The sequence below is a fragment of the Lynx rufus genome, unplaced genomic scaffold (genome assembly GCF_022079265.1).
Source record: "Lynx rufus isolate CCGP_SWC_20201006 ecotype Redwood Valley unplaced genomic scaffold, mLynRuf1.p SCAF_2, whole genome shotgun sequence".
Taxonomy (NCBI): Eukaryota; Metazoa; Chordata; class Mammalia; order Carnivora; family Felidae; genus Lynx; species Lynx rufus.
In genome coordinates, this window is record NW_025814834.1 from 110,822,351 (window position 1) to 110,841,948 (window position 19,598).

Genomic DNA, 19,598 nt, shown 5'->3' on the forward strand with positions numbered 1-19,598 from the left:
GCTTCCTGAGTTTCTGAAAGCTCCCACACTACCCTTGTCCAGGGAAATCCAGGTCATGAAGGGTCTGCTGCTGTGAGCAGTCCTTCCAGGTTTATAACAAGTCACCAGGCTTCAGCTTGCAGGGCTTCTCCAGATCCTGGGGAAATGGCCAGACGACCTAGAGACCCAAAAGGGATCTGGGCGATCAAGCTTTAATCTTGGTGATGCCAAGCCGGGTGGGAGTGAGAAAAACTAGAAATATTCATTGGGAGAGTTGTGGCCAGATGTGAATGGAAACTGGAGGAAGTGAAAATTTAGTAAGGATTGACAATTTGGGAAAGGTAGCAGGATCCTGTCCAAAGTGCAGGTAGGTATCAGAACCGATTCTTCCACACTGTCTAGGAGGTCAACTAAATCTCTACCAGCCAAGAGAGAGTTTTATCTCCATCAGTTACCTGCAATTTACAGAAGGTGCAAAGTAGCTCAGAGACAATGAACAAGGCTAGAATCTGAATACCTGGAAGAATGCACTATGAACTGTGCACATAGTTTTCTACTGAAATAATGTTTTCCTTCATCTACTCACTTCTGATTAAAAAATAATCTCAAACTGACATTAGTCTTGATTACAAAATAAGGCTGGTCTCATTAGATTTGACATGGTTACTTTCACAGGGGCAGCAAGAATGGTCATTTACCACAGGCCTTCCTGAGTTTGCTGTGCTGCAAGTTTTCATAAGAAATCTCAGGAGCCTGGGGGCTCAGTCGGTTAAGCGTCCAACTTCGGCTCAGGTCATGATCTAACAGCTCGTGAGCTCAAGCCCCGCATCGGGCTCTGTGCTGACAGCTCAGAGCCTGGAGCCTGCTTCAGATTCTGTGTCTCCCTCTCTCTCTCTTGCCTCCCCTGCTCACACTCTGTCTCTCTCACTCTCAAAAATATATAAAAATTAAAAAAAATTTTTTAAAACCCTCACATTGTACTTTTAAAAGCTTTTTGGGGTGCTCCTTCGGTGCAGACCTGGTACCTCTTTTGAGAATCAGCAGCTGAGGAGATGCCAGGACTCACCATGGCCAATGCAAAGCCCAAGGAATCAAGACTGAGAACAAGATCATATTATTTTGAAGGTGGCGGGGCAGGATGGTTCTGTGGTGCAGCGTAAGATTAAGAGGCATACACACCACTTAGTAAACTGACGAAAGCCTACTGTGAATGACCGGGTTTGTCAGTGAGGCAGATCAGATTCCGATTTGATGGGCAGCCAATCAGTGAAATCCACACCCCCCGCACAGCTGGAGATGGGAGGATGAAGACACAGGTGAAGTGTTCTAGCAGCAGACCAAGGTGTCTACTACAAAGGGAACTTGCTAGCTTACTCCAGAACTCTGTTCCTTCAGACCAAGAAGACATTCTCAATGAGAAAGGCACAATTTGGTCCCACCACGTCCTGACCACCACAGTACAGTTTTCTCTATTTGTTCACATTCCCTCTCCCTACTCATTTGCTGTACATAAAGTGTGCACAAGCATCCTGCAATTTTTTTTAACGAAATGGTCAGTGGCATGTTTGGATCAATATCAAATGGAGATGGGATGGGGAAAAATACTGTGAAAATGAAAAAAAATCTGTGAAAATGCCCCCTTTCTCCATTAGTAGCATGCTCGTTCAGCTCCTATCTCTATATTCCGATAACTTATTTTGCTCTCACTGTTTAACAAAAAAAGAACAACATAAAAACCCTTGCATACTGGGGCACCTGAGTGGCTTGGTCAGTTAAGTGTCCAACTCCTATTTCAGTTCAGGTCACAATCAGGGCTCTGCACTGACAGCATGAAAGGATTCTCTCCCCCCGACGCTCTCTCTGCCCCTCCCCCACTTATTCTCTCTGTCTCTCTGTCTCTGTCTCTGTCTGTCTCTCTCTCACACACACACATACACACAAAATAAAAATAAATTAAAAAAAATTTTTTACATCCTTGCATACCTTGTTTGATTAGAGAATTTTAATGTTTTTCATTTATCATTATAAAACCAAAGGCAATGTGATGACTTACTTGGAGATGACCCAGGTATCTATCTAGTGAACAGCCATTAATTAACTCAGTGTAGTATAACTCCAAGGGTTTAAATTACACAAACATCTTAGCAATTATCTTCAAGTGGACATACCCAGGAAACATAATTACCATTGAAATAAAGTTTGTCAGAATAATAATCTGACTTGGTTAAATCCAAACACATATGTTTCATAATCTTAAACAGGTAGTATAAATAATGCGAGCTTATTTGATCCCAAGATATGCATAAACTCAAGAAAAATATACCTAAATAGAATAAAAATATAAGCTTATGGGGTGTCTGGGTGGCTCAGTCAGTTAGGCATCCGACTTCAGCTCAGGTCATGATCTCCCGGTTTGTGAGTTCAAGCCCCGTGTTGGGCTTTGTGCTGACAGCTCAGAGCCTGGAGCCTCCCTCGGGTTCTGGGTCTCCCTCTCTCTTCCCCTCCCCCACTCATGCTGTCTCTCTCTCTCTCTCTCTCTCTCTCTCTCTCATAAATAAATAAAATCTTAAAAAAACTAAAAAAAAATAAGCTTATATTATACCTAATGCTCAGAGACTACATAGCTGCTTTTATTAAACCAAAAATATTAAACTAAGTTTAAAAATATTAAACTAGTCTCATCTGGGGCTCCTGGGTGGCTCAGTCAGTTAAGTATCCGACTTTTGATTTCAACTCAGGTCATGATCTCACAGTTCATTTGTGAGATCAAGCCCCAAATGGGGGGTGGGAAAGGGAATTCTTTCTCACCCTATCTCTCTGACCCTCCCCTGCTCTCTCTCAAAATAAATTAATTAATTTAAAAAAATAGTCTCATTGGCCTAGTGTGAACTTGTTCTTAAACTATTTCTGAATTAATTTCTATATATTTCTTTCTTTTTGCTCTTTGAAAGCATTAAAATTTCGGGTTCCTTAACTTCTGGAAATTTTAACAATATTCCATTTATATAAGGCGATTAATTATCTCTAAGCTAATCAGAATAGAGCTCCTTTAATTTAGGTGATTTTATAATCTAATTTGGCAATACCATCCAGAAGTAGAAAAACCCCACACTCACAATAAGAAGTAAAGCCTTTCTGAACTACAGAGACAACCATCAATGTACAGATAGACATAGACAGATTGTTTATTATAGCTCTAATTCTAAAATTTCAGCCCTGGTCAACAGTAAACACAGGTTAACAGAATTCACTGCTCCATATCAAGAGCTGTTCTCTTCCCAATGGGTTTGAATCCTTAACTGATTTCAGCTCAACGTAGACAAACAGAAAACAGTAACAGACAAGATTTGCTGTCATCTTTTACCCAACAAAGACAAGATCTCTAGAACCTAAATGGTTATAGACCATGAAGCCAAAAGAAGTCAGGTCCAGAAATCAAGTGACTACTCAAAAAGAATCAAAACAGAATCCTTGCCATGCTACTGACGGACATGAATCCAGAGTGCAGGACCAGAAGTCAGACACACCTCTGGTCTCAAATCACCAGCCAAGAACAGAGAGGCTCATCATGTGGGTGGGGTAAACAGGGATCCCACCACAAGCTTGCTCCTATACAAATCATGCATCAAAACTGTCAAAAATAAAATGTACCAACAATTAACGAAATGGTTTTACTCGGAATATTGCACTAGGGAGAATGTTCATTAAAGAACAATATCTCAAAAAGGAAGGAGTCTGGGGTTTTATAGAGCTAGGCAAAGGGTCATGAGGGAAGAGTGGTGGAGGTGAGCCCTGTCTCAGAATATGTGAAGACAGGGGGGAGTCTTTTACCAGAAGGTGAAGTTGGGGAGAATTTCTCAATTGTCACCGCCTTCCAGAAGCACAGGGTGCAGATAAAGTTCAATGTGATACACATCGAGGTCAGCTTTATATCTTTAGCTCTTGTAGAATTTACCCAGTTCTATGGAGTTGATCCCTCTCTTTCATGAGTCAGAAAACTCTGATATATCAGTTTCATCTTTTCCAGCTTCTTTAGATGTAGACAGTGCAACTGTGAACTGAGAAAGCAAGTCCTCCATTTTTAAGACAAAAATCCATTTTAAAAGATCTTTTAAATAATATAAATTTTAGTTACGTTAGAATAAAATGTTAAATGCTAAAACAGTAACAGTTTTAGATTTTTAAAAAATGTAAAATGTAGGCTAGCTGCAGCAGACATAAAAAACAAATACAAGGCATCCAAATTAGCAAAGAGGAAGTAAAATTGTCTCTATTTGTTGATGATAAGATACTATATACAGAAAACTCTAAAGACTCCACCAGAAAACTATTAGAACTGATAAACGAATTCAGTAAGGTTGTAGAACACAAAATTAATATACAGAAATCTATTGAATTTCTATACTCTCATAATGAAGTAGCAGAAAGAGAAAACAACTACTACTACTTTTTACAACTATATTTACAATTATACCCAAAAGAATAAAATAAAAAGGGGAGGGGGGGGGAAGGGGAAGGGAAGGGAGGGGAAGGGAAGGGAAGGGAAGGGGGAAGGGAAGGGAAGGGGGAAGGGAAGGGAAGGGGGAAGGGAAGGAGGAAGGGAAGGGGGAAAGGAAGAATAAAATACCTGGGAATAAATTTAAACAAATATGTGAAAGACCTGTACTCTGAAAACATATAAGACACTGATGAAAGAGATTGAAGATGACAAACACCTTCACATACGGGAAGACATTCCATGTTCATGGATTAGAAGAACAAATACTATTAGGGGCACCTGGGTGGCTCAGTTGGTTAAGTGTCCAACTTCGTCTCAGGTCATGATCTCACAGTTCATGAGTTCAAGCCCCACGTCGGGCTCTGTGCTAACAGCTCAGAGCCTGGAGCCTGTTTCGGAATCTGTATCTCCCTCTCTCTCTGCCCCTCCCCAGCTTACGTTCTGTCTCTGTCTCTCTGTCTCTCAAAAATGAATAAAACATTAAAAAAAGATTAAATTAAATAAATAAATTTTTAAAAATAAATAAAATAAACATTAAAATAAATTAAAATAAAATGTCCATAATGCCCAAAGCAATATACAGATCCAATGCAATCCCTACCAAAATACCAACAGCATTTTTCACAGAACTAGAACAAACAGTCTATAATGTGTATGGAACCACAAAAGACCCCAAATAGCAAAGCAATGCTGAGAAAGATAAAGTTGGAGGTATTACAATCCCAGATTTCAACCTACACTACAAAGTTATAGTAATCAAAACAGTATGGTACTGGAAAAAAACAGACACATAGATCAATGGAACAGATTAGAGACCAGAAATAAACCCACACTTACATGGTCAAGTAATCTATGACAAAGGAGGCAAGACTATACAATAGGGTAAAGTTAGTCTTTTCAATAAATGGTGCTGGGAAAACTGGAGAGCTACATGCAAAACAACAAAACCGGACCACTTTTTTGCACCATACACAAAAATAAATTTGAAATGGATTAAAGACAGGGGCACCTGTATGGCTCAGTTGGTTATGTGTCCAACTCTTGATTTCGGCTAGGTCATGGTCTCACGGTTCGTGAGTTTGAGCCCCAGGTCGGGCTCTGCACTGACAGTGGGATCTTGCTTGGGATTCTCTCTCTCCCTATCTCTCTGTCCCCCACCACCTCCCCCACCCTCACCTTGCTCTCTCTCTCTCTCAAAATAAATAAACTTAAAAAATGGATTAAAGATTGAAATGTGAGACCATAAAGCTCCTAAAAGAAAACAGAGGCAGTAATCTCTTGGACATCGGCCTTAACAACATATTTATGGCTATGTCTCCTCAAGCGAAAAAAAAAACAAAAGGAAAAATAAACTACTGAACTATACCAAAATAAAAAGCTTTCTCACAGTGAAGGAAACAATCAGCAAAATGAAAAGGCAACCTACTGAATGGGAGAAGATATCTGTAAATTGTCTATCTTATAAGAGGTTAGTATTCAAAATATGTAAAGAACTTAAACACACACAAAAAAAATCTGATTAAAAAATGGACAGAGGACCTGAATAGACATTTTTCCAAAGAAGACATACAGATGGCCAACAGACACATGAAAAGATGCTCAATATCACTAAGCAGCAGGGAAACACAAATCAAAACCACCACGAGCTATCACTTCACACATGTCAGAATGGCTAGTATCAAAAAAAGAGATCAAGAAATAACAAATGTTGGCAAGAATGTGGAGAAAAGGAAGCTTCTGTGCACCGTTGGGGGAAATGTAAATTGGTTGCAACTGCTGTGGAAAACAGTATGGAGGTTCCTCAAAAACTTAAAATTAGAAATACCATGTGATCCAGTAATTCCATGAATGAGTATCTACCCAAAGAAAACAAAACCACTAATTTGATAAGATATATGCACCCCTGTGTTTACTGCAGGATTATTTACAATAGCCACAATGTGGAAGCAACCCAAGTCTCCAGCAACAGATGAACAGATAAAGAATAGTGTGTATGTATATGTATATATGTATACATATATGCACACGTATATATATATATATATAGTATGAATACTATACATACTAGTATGTAGATACTAGTAGAATACTATTCAGCCATAAAAAAGTATGAAATCTTGCCATTTGCAACTCCTGGATGGACCCAGAGGGTATTATGCTAAGTGAAATAAGCCAGAAAAACAAATAGCATATGATTTCACTTACATGTGGAATCTAGAAAAGAAAACCAACCAAGCAACCAACACACAGACTCTTGAAATACAGAGAACAAACTGATGGTTGCAGGAGGGGAGGTGGATGAGGGGACAGGTGAAATAAATAAAAGGGATTAAAAGGTACAAACTTTCAGTTATAAAATCAGTAAGTCATGGAGATGAACAGCACAACATAGGGAATATAGTCAATAATTTTGTGATAGCATCGTACGGTGACAGACGGTGACCACCCTTACCATGGCGAGCACTGCATAATGGATAGACTGTCAAGTCGGGTGCTTGGGGGGGCTCAGTCATTAAGAACCTGACTTCAGCTCAGGTCGTGATCTTGCAGTTCTTGAGTTCTAGTCCTGCACTGGGTGAGCTTGAGCCCCGCTTCAGGTAAAACACAAGCCCTAGGTTGAGCTCCACTTCTTTCTCACTCTCTCTCCTTCTCTCTCTGACCCTCACTCACTTGCACCCTCTCTCTCAAAAAAAAAAAAAAAAAAGAACAAAACAGAAACTGTTAAATCAGTATGTTGTACACCTGAGACTAATAGAACATTGTATGTGAATTTTATTTCAATAATTTTGAAAAATGAAGAAAGGCCCAATAAACATATGGGCCTAATAAACAATAAAAGCAATGTACATAAAGATGTGTGTGGGATACCATTTTTAGTGGAAAAGTCCCATCACTAACACCATACTCCCTATTGCCTATTTCCTGTTTCATTTTTCCTTGATAGCAACACCAACTTCAAACATACTATATGTATTATCTAATATCATAACACATATTTTCTATTTATTATCAGCTTTTCTCTACTAGAATGCAAGTTTCTTGAAGGTAGAGATTGTTTGTGTGATGATTGCTAATTCTCAAACCTTAGAATAGAGACTGCACTATAGTAGGCTCTTATAAAATATTTTTTGAATGAATCTCACATTGTCAAAACTTAAAAGAATGATAATGCTTAGTATTGGTGATGTTTTAGAGAAAAAGACATTCTCATATACTATTTTGTAGATAAACAGATGAATTTTGTACAGATTTGCCATGTATAAAAAATGTAAATGTAGAAGTTTTTGAGAAAAATTTTAATAATATTGCAAAAGAAGAAGATAGTGTGTATTTTTTTTAAGTTTATTTACTTATTTTGAGAGAGGAAGAGAGAGTTAAGTGGGGCAGGGGTTGGGGGGCAGAGAGAGAGGGAGAATCCCAAGCAGAGAGAGAATCCCAAGCAGGCTCCAGCACAGTCAGTGCAGGGCCCGACGCAGGGCTCAATCTCACGTACCATGAGATCATGACTTGAGCCAAAATCAAGAGTCAGATGCTCAACTGACTGAGCCACCCAGGCACCCCGACAATGTGTACTTTTAAAAACTCCAAGTTCAGGGGCGCCTGGGTGGCTCGGTCGGTTAAGCATCTGACTTCGGCTCAGGTCACAATCTCGCGGTCTGTGAGTTCGAGCCCCGCGTCGGGCTCTGTGCTGACAGCTCAGAGCCTGGAGCCTGTTTCAGATTCTGTGTCTCCCTCTCTCTCTGCCCCTCCCCTGTTCATGCTCTGTCTCTCTCTGTCTCAAAAATAAATAAAACGTTAAAAAAAATTAAAAAAAAATAAATAAAAACTCCAAGTTCAGCACACAAGATCAGCTATGTTCACTGGCCCATAGAAAGGCACCCTCAGTTTAGCTTGTGTGTTTCCCGAGTCCTCCTTTGGAAGTAGGCAGTGCCTGCTTCTCTGCCCCCAGGTCCACCCACAAGGGCGCTGGTGCACAAGGGCAGACCGCCCACAGGCAACAGCAGGGGCGCCCTCAGGTTAAGCAAGCCAACCACCACAAGGCCTTGCTAAACAGTGAGAAATCCTGTGACGGGGCCTCCGGTTTTGCTGTGAGCCAGCTCCTGTGTGAGGTGGCCCATCTCCTTGGTTTCCCGCTGAAGCTGAAGGAGACAACCCAGGGGAAGGTCCCTGTTCAGGCAGCCCCTCTGCTGGGGCAGGCAGCAGGGTGCATGGTGCCCTCACATGGGACATTCAGCTACAGCCCTCTTGTGGGGGAACAAGCTGTCCCAGCCACACACTCTGCCTTTCACCAATGCCCACCAAAGCCAGTAGCAGCCCCCAGTCATGATGATCACCAAAATACCCCCCATTTCCAGTATGCTCCACACTGCACTGTCCAATACAGCAGCCACTGGCCACGTGTGGCTACTATAAACATGACTGGATTTATATAATTATATATGAATTGAAATACATTATGAAGTAATATATTTTATATATTACTTAGGTCCTATGTGTAAATCATAATATCATAAATAATGAATTAAAATTAAAAAGTTCAGTTCTTCAGTCTCATGAGCAACCTTCCAGGCACCCAGAGCTACATGTGCTTAGTGGCTACGAACCTGGATAGCACAGGTCCAGAGCATTTCTGCAATGACAGCAAAAGGTCTACAGGACAGCAGGTGTCTACAGGCTCTACTGCCCCCCCCCCCCCCACTGCCAGCCATCAGGATGGACAGGAGTCATCTGATCGGTAAGTCCTTTGCCGCCCCTCCTGGGGAAGGTGAGCAGGGTCAGGCGATCTGGAGGTGATGGTGCAGCCAGGTGACCCTGTGGAGCCCTCTATGCAATGCAGTCTTCTGTGTCGCAAAGCGTGATGCTTACCCAACTCAAGATTAACAAGAAAATCCAAAAAACCAGGGCAGAGTGTTGGGGGCCAAGAAGGAGGGATGCAAAGAAATAAGACTTGAGAAGATCACAAGTATGTAAGCAGTTAGGTATTGCTTTTAGTAAATGAAAAAGGAAACTCCTCAAGGCCTTGGAGGTGTCACAGTCAGCACACAGGAGACCACTGTGCTGTGTGGATCATGAAGGGGTGACCCAGAGGCAAGGGGCCTCAGGAAGGGAGAGGGTCAGCCCAGGGGCAGGGCCTGCATTAGCAAAGCCAGAGGAGTCACCCAGCTGCTGGGGCCCAATGGCCCCAGAAAGAGCCCCTCAGAGCAGGGTGAGAGCTGCTGGGGTCTAAAGGGGCAGGCCTAGAATGCCAGATAGGGAATCTGAAATTCAATTTTTAGAAGCAGAGGGGCTATTGAAGAATGTTAGGCACAAGAAGAAATGAGTAGAAGGGCCCCTGGGTAGCTCAGTCGGTTAACTGTTGGACGTTGGCTCAGTTCATGATCTCAGAGTTAGTGAGTTCGAGCCCCACATCAGGCCCTGTGTTCACAGCTCAGAGCCTGGAGCCTGCTTCGGATTCTGTGTCTCCCTCTCTCTCTTTCCCTTCCCTTGCTCATGCTCTGCCTCTCTCTCTCTCTCTCTCAAAAATAAACATAAAAAAAATTAAAAAGATGGGGCGCCTGGATGGCTCAGTTAGTTAAGCATCCGACTTCGGCTCAGGTCATGATCTCGCGATTCGTGGGTTTGAGCCCCATGTCAGGCTCTGTGCTGATAGTTCAGAGCCTGGAGCCTGCTTTAGATTCTGTGTCTCCCTCTCTCTCTGTCCCTCCCTTGCTTACACTCTGTCTCTTTCTCAAAATTAAAGTAAAAACATAAAAAAAAATTAAAAAGAAATGAGTAGACTTCAGTTTTGCACAGAGAAGGTGGGTGCCAGCACATCGCTGTGCTGAAGGAAGAGTGAACTGGGCATTTCAGGGGGAGGCCTGGGTGGGTGCAGGAGGACATTACTGAGCAGGAATGGGCCACTGCAGACAGGGAAGGAAGGGAGATGCCACTCTGGAAACACCGCAAAGGAGCGTGGGTAACACCTGGAACTGCCTGGCTCTAGGGATGTTTCCCTTGAGGTAGAGATTGGATTTGGGGAGTGGGTTCTGCTTCCTTAGGTCAAGTTGAAAATCCTCAGTAAAATAAAAGGCTTGCTTCAGCCCCCTTTCCCCTCTGGGTCATGGGAGCTGGGATCCAACTACAGTGGGAAGGGAAGAGCAGCCATCAAAAGAGACTGCTGGACACCCCCATCTCCAATGCTGTGAATTTTACTGTACTTGGCAACAGAAATGTCTGGTGACCTTGTTATGAACGATTTTGCTGACATAGTGGGATGAAGAGGGTTCAAGGAAGAACAGGGCTAAGTGGAGATGTGGGGTTGACAGATTCTTTAAATGAATTTTGCTGCAGTAGCTGGAGGGCAGGTGGTATCCAGGGATGGTTTCATTATGTCCTTCTATCAGTGCAGGAACCAAACCTGAACATATTGTCAGCTTTCATGCAATTCGATCCTAAGGAAGATCGCCTTGTGCATTAGGAAACCAGAACTTACAGCCCTGCTCTACCACCAACTTTTGGCTGGGGGGGGGGGGGGGGTAGGCAGGTTATTTAACTTCCTGGTATTCCAGTTTCCCCTAATCTGAGTAAACTGTCTTCTGCATCTCATAGCTGCATAAATGATTAGGAAAAAGTCATTTGTGGACCACTATTCTTTCTGTCTCTATCAATCTGACCACTTCATAGAAGTGGAATATTACAGTACTGGCCACTTTGTGACTGGCCTATTTCACCTAGCACGATTTTCTCAAGGTTCATCCATGTAATAGTATGTGTTAGAATTTCTTTCCTTTTAAATACTGAATAGTATTTCATTGTCTGTATACACTACATTTTGCTTATCCACTCATCTTGGATGGACACTAGGTTGCTATTGTTAATAATGCTACTATTAACACGGATGTACAAGTATCTCAAGACCCTGCTTTCAATTCTTTTGGGTATATACCCAGAAGTAGAATATTGGATCACATAGTAATTCTATTTTTAATTTTTTGAGGAAGCACCATACTGTTTTCCATAGCAGCTGTACCACCTTCTATTCCTACCAACAGTGCATGTTACAATTGCTCACATCCTGGCCAACACTTGTTATTTTCGGTGTGTTTTTTAAATGTTTATTTATTTATTTTGAGAGAGTGTGTGTGCATGCACAAGTGGGAGAAGGGCAGAGAGAGAATGTCAAGCAGGCTCCTCCACACTCATCTAGACCTGACACGGGGCTCTATCTTATAACCATGAGATCATGACCTGAGACGATCTTATAATCATGAGATCATGACCTGAGCTGAAATCAAGAGTTGAACACTCAACTGACTGAGCCACTCAGGTGCCCCAGTGTTTTGTTTTTATTTCATAGTAGCCATCCTACTGGTTTTGCTCATGGTTAGTGATCCAAGATGATCACCATTATTACCAAGTACAGAAGAATTTCAATCTAAAATGAAACCAGAGGACAGGAAATGGATGTGCTCTCAGGAAAACAAAACTTAAGAACTGAAAAGCTGATTTCCTCTAAATCCTCAGTTTACAGAAGACAGAAATTTATCTCCTGACCAAGGAACATCCATCAAGGCTCTCTCCCCATCTGGGAACCAATGAACTTACCATGTGGACTCTGGCTGGATTCCCCCATCTTTGCACTCCTTGCCCATAAATACAGCCCACCACACCCCAAATACTTAGTGGGAGTCACCTGTAGCTTGCTAAAGTCTGCATTCCCCAAACTTTAATTCCTCTGCTTTTCCCAAATAAATTCAATTCTGATAATTCAAGCTTGCCTCAGTTTACCGCTTTAGGTTGAGGTAACAAATCATAATGTATGTTGAGAAAGAATAATGTATATCAGGATGCAATCAGACAGAAAATATTAAAGAGAATTTAATGGGGACAACGGTTACACAAGTAACAGAAAGGCTGAGAAGCCAGAGATGACACCAGCAGAAAGCCATGAACACCTGCCTCTTCCTAGGGTAGAGGAGGAAAGAGCATTACCTGTCCATTAGCTAGCGTCATGTTCTGTCACTGTGGGGAAGCTAGTACCAAGGTGATGAGGGGAGCTGTAGTGCAGCCAGAAGAAAATACCCCGGCTTCTCTGCATCAGTGCCTCTGAAGCCAGGTGACAGAGGATTACTGGAAACAGCTATAGAGGTAGGCACTGCCTCTCATCCCGGGTACAAAGGAGTGTAGGGTACGAATGGTCTTCTGGGGCAAGCAAGCCAAAGACCTGCCCAACAACAGACTGCTGTACAACTTACCGGTACTGTCCTTTACATTACAAAAGGACTTCCATATCATCATATTTAAGTTTGCAGGAGCTATTTATGAAGTCTAGCAAAATAGGTGTTTCAATCGATGGCTTCAGGCCAGATCCCTCTCAAGCACCTTTACTACACCAGAATTGACAGCTTTGTGCATTTGCAGCAGCCTTTCAAGTCCTAGAAAAAGGGAGACAAAAGAGACCCTGTGCTTGAGTTGCTGGCACAGCCTTAAACAAATAAACTTTCACAACTGGGAAAGGTGAGAATGTCAGCCATAGGCAGTTGCAGGTGTGGCTAGATCTGAACGTCCAGGAGCAGGAATTAGCCAGGTGGAAACAAGAGAGCACAGAAACCATGGAGGAGACCTGCTGGGTGTGACCTTTGTGAGTAACCCCAGACAGGCTCTGAGGAAGAGCAGGATCCCTGGGAGCCACCTCAGAACAGATCTAGGAATTGACTGAAGTATGGGCAAGCTTATCACTGATCTGCCCATAAATCAGGAGACCGGGACCCAAAGACGCCAGGAGCACAAAAAGGTGAACCAAAAATATAAGGCAGGGGGACCAACAAGTCTTGCACATAGGTCTTGAAGGAGTCAAGAAGCCTCTGATGAAATGGGGAACAGAAGATAAGCAAGTAGGTGAGGGGGGGGGCGGGGGGGTAACTCTTCATTTATCAATTCCGGAAGCCTTCCCAAAGAAACCACCTAAGTCCTGAGCTCTAAGCTTTCTTAAAAATTAATTTATGAAGAACTGCAGATTAGCATACAGTGTTAAGTAATACGGAGATTCTTCCAATGGTAACATCTTGCAAAACTACAGCACGGTACTGATACCCATAAGCTCAAGATACAGAACTGTTCCATCGCCACCCCAAGGGTCCCTCGTGTATCCTTTTATAGCCACAACCCACCCCGCCCCACAACTAACTTTTAATGACAGGACATAATCTAGACAGTAACAGCTCCCACCTGGAACAGTTAGCCTGGGCCGCTGCTAACCCAGACAGAAGTCTGCAGAGGGGCGGCCCCGCCCCTTTCACGCAAGCTGCAGGCCCCGCCCCCCCGCCGGGGCCGACCAACAGCCATCTGGAGACGAGCCGCTTCCGTCAGCGACCGCGAAAAACCGGAAGTCGGCGCCAGTTTTCCCCTCTCGCGGCCGCTCCGGCCAAAATGGCGGACCTCCACCGCCAGTTGCAGGAGTACCTGGCGCAGGGGAAAGCCGGCGGGCTGGCGGCCGCGGAGCCGCTGCTCGCTGCGGAAAAGGCGGAGGAGCCCGCGGCGGGGGGCGGGCCGGCGGGGGCGTGGCTGGGCCGCGCGGGTCTACGCTGGACGTGGGCGCGGAGCCCCGCGGAGCCAACGGCGGCAGTGACCTCAGCGTGCTTTCCCAGCGTGACGCGCGCGCAGCGGCTGGTGGCGAGCGGCGTGTGCCTGCTGCTGGCCGCGCTCTGCTTCGGCCTGGCCGCGCTCTACGCGCCCGTGCTGCTGCTGCGCGCCCGCAAGTTCGCACTGCTCTGGTCCCTGGGCTCTGCGCTGGCGCTAGCTGGCGGCACGCTATTGCGGGGCGGCGCGGCGTGCGGGCGCCTGCTGCGCGGCGAGGAGACGCCGTCGCGGCCAGCGCTGCTCTATGTGGCCGCACTGGGCGCCACGCTGTACGCGGCGCTCGGGCTGCGCAGTACGTTGTTCACGGCGCTAGGCGCCTGCGTGCAGGTGGCCGCTCTGCTGTCCGTGCTATTCGGTCTCTTGCCCCGGGGTGCGGTCACCGCGCTGCGGCTAGCACTCGGGCGCCTGGGCCCGGGAGCCGGCCTCGCCAAGGCGCTGCCGGTGTGAGAAGCCCCGGGGCCCGTGCTGTCGAGCAAGGACGGACGGAGGTCCTGTACGGAGGCGACGCGGAGCCCGGCCCCGCGACGCGCCGTCGGAAGACCACCGGGAGCCGGTCCCTGGCGCGGCGCGGACGGAGCCAAGGACTGCGCCCGCCGTCTTCCAGATCGCGCTGGGTAGAGGCTGCTCCGTTGTTGTGCCACCGAACCTGTCACCTTTGAGCAGCTGTTCTAAAACTGAGACTTGAGCCGCCTCGGAAGCTCTTCGGTTTCAGCGTCTTCCGCCTTACTGTTGCATGTGCTATGAAATCGGGATGTTGTGGTTGACTTGGTGAGAGTACTGCTGTGAAACACTCACGGTAAATTGCTTTTGCGTTAACCGTGGTCTTAGAATGAGCGCAGTAAAAAATGAATGGCTCATCAGTTTTAATTAGCTGCCCTTGTGACTTTTCTCAGACTTCTACCTTTTGTCGTTTCAGAAATCCAGTGGTAGATTGTAGTAGCTTAGCTACAATACCCTTTTCTTTGGCTCTCGAAAATTTATTCTTCCTCATTCAATGAGTGGATTCTTAAGGGTATCAAATTAAACACTAAATTTAGCCACCAGGTTTTTATTTAAGTACTTTAGTTAAGACCGTTTACCTCGGTTTTTTTTTTTTTTAAGTGAAATTGTAAATATGGTGCCTTATAAAATTGAAGGAAAATTGGTTTTGTATTAGACATGAAAGCGATGTACCAAAAAGTAAATGCCCCAAGCATGACCTGTCGATGATGCTATGAGAGGTCCCTGGGCAGAACTGGGTTGGGGACTCCTGCCAGACAAGAGACTTCTACATGCAAAGTTCTGTATTTGACGGAAATCGTGGATTTCTACAAGTCCTAATTTATCATTCCTAGTTTTACTACCTGCTTTTTAAAGTGCAATTTCTATTTTGTAGGCTGATTCTAATGCAGTGTAAGCTGTTTTTCATATCTGACACGTTGCCTCTTAGGTTCAGCATTTACTCTGGTCTTTGACTTCATTGCATACCCTAATGTATTGCCAAAAAGTTCGGACTCAGTATTCTGATGAGTCCAGAAAACATGTTTTGTTAGTAGCTCTATATTAACCAGAAAGTAAATGTACTTAGGATTTTCAAATTCTTTATCAGTGGGTCTCAGTTCACATCAAAATTACTTGAAGAACCAGATCAATTCAGCCAGAATCTGGAGAGGGGTGGCGGGGAACCCAGGCCTCAGTAATTTTTTTAGAGCCCTCCAGATGATTCCCTGTTCAGCTAAGGTGGAGAACTACTTTTCTGTGCACTGGATTGCACAGTTTGAAAATAATTATTTTCTGGGGCTGGATTCCACTTTGCCTAAACAGGTGTGTCAGGCAGCAATAGAGCATTGCCTCCTTGTGCTCAATATTTATATTCCTAGATCCTGATCAGTGTCCTAATCCCTGCCCCAACTTCATGGGGGCTCCGCACCCCAGTATTCTCTAAGAATTACTGCCTTGTTCCCCTTTCAGTAAACAGGGCTACTTACCTACCTCAAGAGGAACAAACAAGAGGGTGTTTGTAGTAAAAGCACATGTTTTTAGAGGGACTTTTTTTTGTAATTGGAAAAAACTTGTGCCATTGGCTGCTCCTTCTATCCCCTAGTTAAATCTCTGTCCTAGTTCTCAATTTCTCTAGAATTTGCACAGCTGAAGATCTGACAGTGTTTAGCCCATTTTTATGTTGATGCTGTTATGGTTTTTTTTAATTGTTTTCCCAGCATTTTCTCAAGAATTCAAACACCGAAAATGTAGCATTTATAAAATTCAAAGCACAATACCTTGTATGTACTTGGTAGTAATGTTCTAAAAGTTCCTAAGTATTCAGTAAATTACAGTGTAAAGATTGCAGTTTTTTTTAAAGGAATTCTTTCTCAAAATGTGATGTGGTTATCTGTTTGCTGAGGTACTGTATTGTTTAAAGCTGAAGCCTAAAATGTTATGATGGTAAAGATCTTAGCACATGAATCTCAGAAAAAGCCTCTCAATATGGGTTTGGTCCCTGGATCCCATTTTAGCTTATCGGAATTTGATTACAACTTCTTAAGCTGTGCCAGTGGAGGACAAATAAAGAACGTCCCACAAACTTGAAGCATTCTGGAGACTCCTAATCGTGTGTTCACACTGACATGCTGGTAAACGTCCTTATATTTCAAAACAAAGTGAAAATTATTCACTTGTAGTCTCTAGGTTCTAGCACCCTGAAGAGCAGTGTGTGTGCAGAAATAACTTACCTTTTGCCATGTTTTACATTGACAGGGAACCAATTAAGAGGGTTTTGTTATCTGTCCACCTGTGCCAGCATCCCTGTCTAGGCAAACGCTGAGACTCCCAGCACCAATGAACTGGCCAGGTCAGCTGGTCTCCAGTACCAAATTGAAGCTGGCAAAGTAATAAGATGTTAGGGCAGCCACGGGAATATCCTTTGAGTAATAGTTTTCTTATAAAAACAAAGTGTGTGTAGAGAAAATATGGGGTTATCAAAACTGAACTTTTGCTTCCAATCCAAACCGGGCCAAATGTTAACATTTATTTAAAACTAAAGGAGTTTGTTGGGGATGAGAACTTCCTGGCTTTAAGCTAGAACTATTCCCTGCCTTAAACACTGGTAGGAGAGAAAGTTTTGCAAAATAGTTTAGGAGATATTTGGTCTATTCCTTAAACAATTTGTGACATGATGTATAGTAATCAGAAGGGTACATGTAGTTAATTTCTGGCTTACATCAGGTTCCTCTCATCAGGAACAAGAGAATTCAAGTCTTAAGTGTGATTACCAGGAGATGCACCCAAGGGCAAACCCCTACTTGCACAGCCAGAAGATTTTTTTTTCTTTGGAGTAGAATTTTCCACCTGCCAGAGCTGGTGGGTAGCTAAGGCTTTGGATCCACATCAGACTGTATTATAGTTTCATAGTATTTCTCACTCTTACAAAAATAAGTGTGACAGAATAAATAGAGGAGGATTTAAGACAAAGTTCACAGATAAAGTTAACTTCGACGGCTTAGAGGTACCCATCAAGTGTGCTCACAGATACAAGCTGTAACTATACACCCCTCAGCAGCCTGGGTGCGGTGGGAACGAAGGGTTCCTTAAGGCAAGCATTTCACAACTAGTTTTCTGTTATTTCTTGCATAAATCACATTCTGTATTCATACAAAAACAACTTAATGTTTTTCTCTGACAAACTGTACATATAGAAACATTTCCAATTGGACATGAACTTAAATTTGTGGAGGCTCCATGTCGCGTGACACCTAAAAAAAAAAAAAAAAAAAAAAAGATTCCAGCTTTTCTCTTCACAAAACAGTGGGAGTCAGGGCAGTGAGGGTGGACAGGACAGAACGAGGCTGGCCACTCTGGGTCGCCAGCAGCAGTCTTCATCTCGACCTCATTAGGGGCTCCTGGGCTTCAGCTGCCCCATAAAAAGTTCAGGGCTACATGGTGCAGGCTTCCTTTTGTTTCTCTTGGTAAGTCCACAAGAAGTTCTTAAATACTGTCCAGAGAGGCCTTGGGATACTCAGCCCCAACTTCTACCGACCCCTTCCACCACCCCTTGAAGCTCCTCGCCGTGGCGGGCCAGAGTTCATGTTACTCCCTCTACCCCAGTTACTGCCGCTACGGCCCCCTCTGGAAGGAGTACCACTGCCCGGAGGGCCCCCAAAAGGTTCATCTCTGTGGTAGCCGTCATGGTGATCCCCATCCAAGGAGCTGGAGCGCCCAGATTTTGGCACTCTCTGGGAAGGTCCTGGGCCCCCTCGGCCTGAAAGAAAACAAATTGATTTCACATGTTACTTTTTTATATCAGAGACTGTTAATCTAAGTCCTGGTGCAAACTCTTAATGGTGATAGTGGAAGGAACACTCTGGGTCTTTAAAACAGAGTTCTGAGGACATGAGCAGTGGCACTCGGAGGGTTAGAAGTCGTGCCTCCACCCTCTGGTCACCACTGTCGCAATCCCACCCAGCTTGGGGCCGTGTTCCTCAGCAACCACACATGCTCCCCGAGGCTGTGTGATGGACAGGACAGGAAACCCAAGGTAAACACAGAGCACCTCTGGGAGCCACAGACCACGCTGGGCCACGTCTCTAGCAAGTGTATCTTCACTCTCTTGTGCCACCAGGGGTTATTCTGTTCTGGGGAGACTTGAAAGGCAACTAAGAACTTTGGAAGCAACTAAGAAATACAAACTGTTGATGTTAATTACAATGTGTTATCATTATCCCACAGCTGTGGCATTTTTGTTTTCTTTTAAATAGTAAAAGTATTTCTTTAAAAATAAGCAATTAAAAAAAGGAAAAAGAAAACTCAGCTTTCAGAATTATTTCTCCCAGGGATAGGATTTTTTTGTTTAAATTTTTTTCAATGTTTATTTTTGAGAGACAGAGCATGAGTGGGGGAGGGGCAGAGAGAGGGAGACACAAAATCCCAAGCAGGCTCCAGGCTCTGAGCTGTCAGCACAGAGCCTGACACAAGGCTTGAACCACAAACCCTGAGATCATGACCTGAGCCAAAGTAAGACACTTAACCAACTGAGCCACCCAGGCGCCCCCTCTCCCAGGGATAGTTTTATCTGTTCCAGACTTGGACACAAAAACCTTTTAGGTATATTAAAATTCGGACTTAAAAATTTTTTTTTCTCATGAGCTGAATTTGGTCATATATCCCATAATGTACTATCAGAAAACAACTGCCAACTTTATTTTGTCTTAATGTTTTTTTAATTTTTAATGTTTTTTGTTTTGTTTTGTTTTTGAGAGAGAGAGTACAAGCAGGAGAGAGGCAGAAAGAGAGGGAGACAGAAACCAAAGCAGACTCCAGGCTCTGATCTGTCAGCACAGAGCCCAATGTGGGGCTTAACCATGAACTGTGAGATCATGATCTGAGCTGAAGTCAGACGCTTAACCAACCAAGCCACCCAGGCAACTCTTTTTTGTCTCAAAATTTTGAATGGAATGTGAACAAGGAGGTTAGGAAAGCTAGCCAAAGGGGAAATGTTGGCTTCTTTTCCTACAAAGTGTAGCCCAGA

General features: G+C 43.9%; 2 protein-coding genes across 3 annotated transcripts in view; one reads left to right on the forward strand and one right to left on the reverse strand.

The window, feature by feature from the left end:
* Window positions 1–13,885: 13,885 nt before the first annotated feature.
* Window positions 13,886–16,664, forward strand: SFT2D3 (SFT2 domain containing 3). Its single transcript, XM_047084341.1, has one exon. It carries the CDS (start codon window positions 13,886–13,888, stop codon window positions 14,540–14,542), a length of 657 nt encoding a protein of 218 aa, XP_046940297.1. The 3' UTR covers window positions 14,543–16,664.
* Window positions 16,665–17,673: 1,009 nt separating this feature from the next.
* The window catches only part of WDR33 (WD repeat domain 33), a 108,642-nt gene continuing 106,717 nt past the window's right edge, over window positions 17,674–19,598 (reverse strand). For both annotated transcript variants that reach the window (XM_047084338.1, XM_047084337.1), the window contains one exon: window positions 17,674–18,332. In XM_047084338.1, coding sequence (XP_046940294.1) covers window positions 18,156–18,332 — 177 coding nt within the window. In that variant the 3' untranslated portion in view covers window positions 17,674–18,155. The remainder of the gene's footprint in view (window positions 18,333–19,598) is intronic.

Excerpts from the sequence above, each read along its gene's own strand:
- SFT2D3 (XM_047084341.1), top strand. The coding sequence starts at position 13,886 with ATGGCGGACCTCCACCGCCAGTTGCAGGAGTACCTGGCGCAGGGGAAA.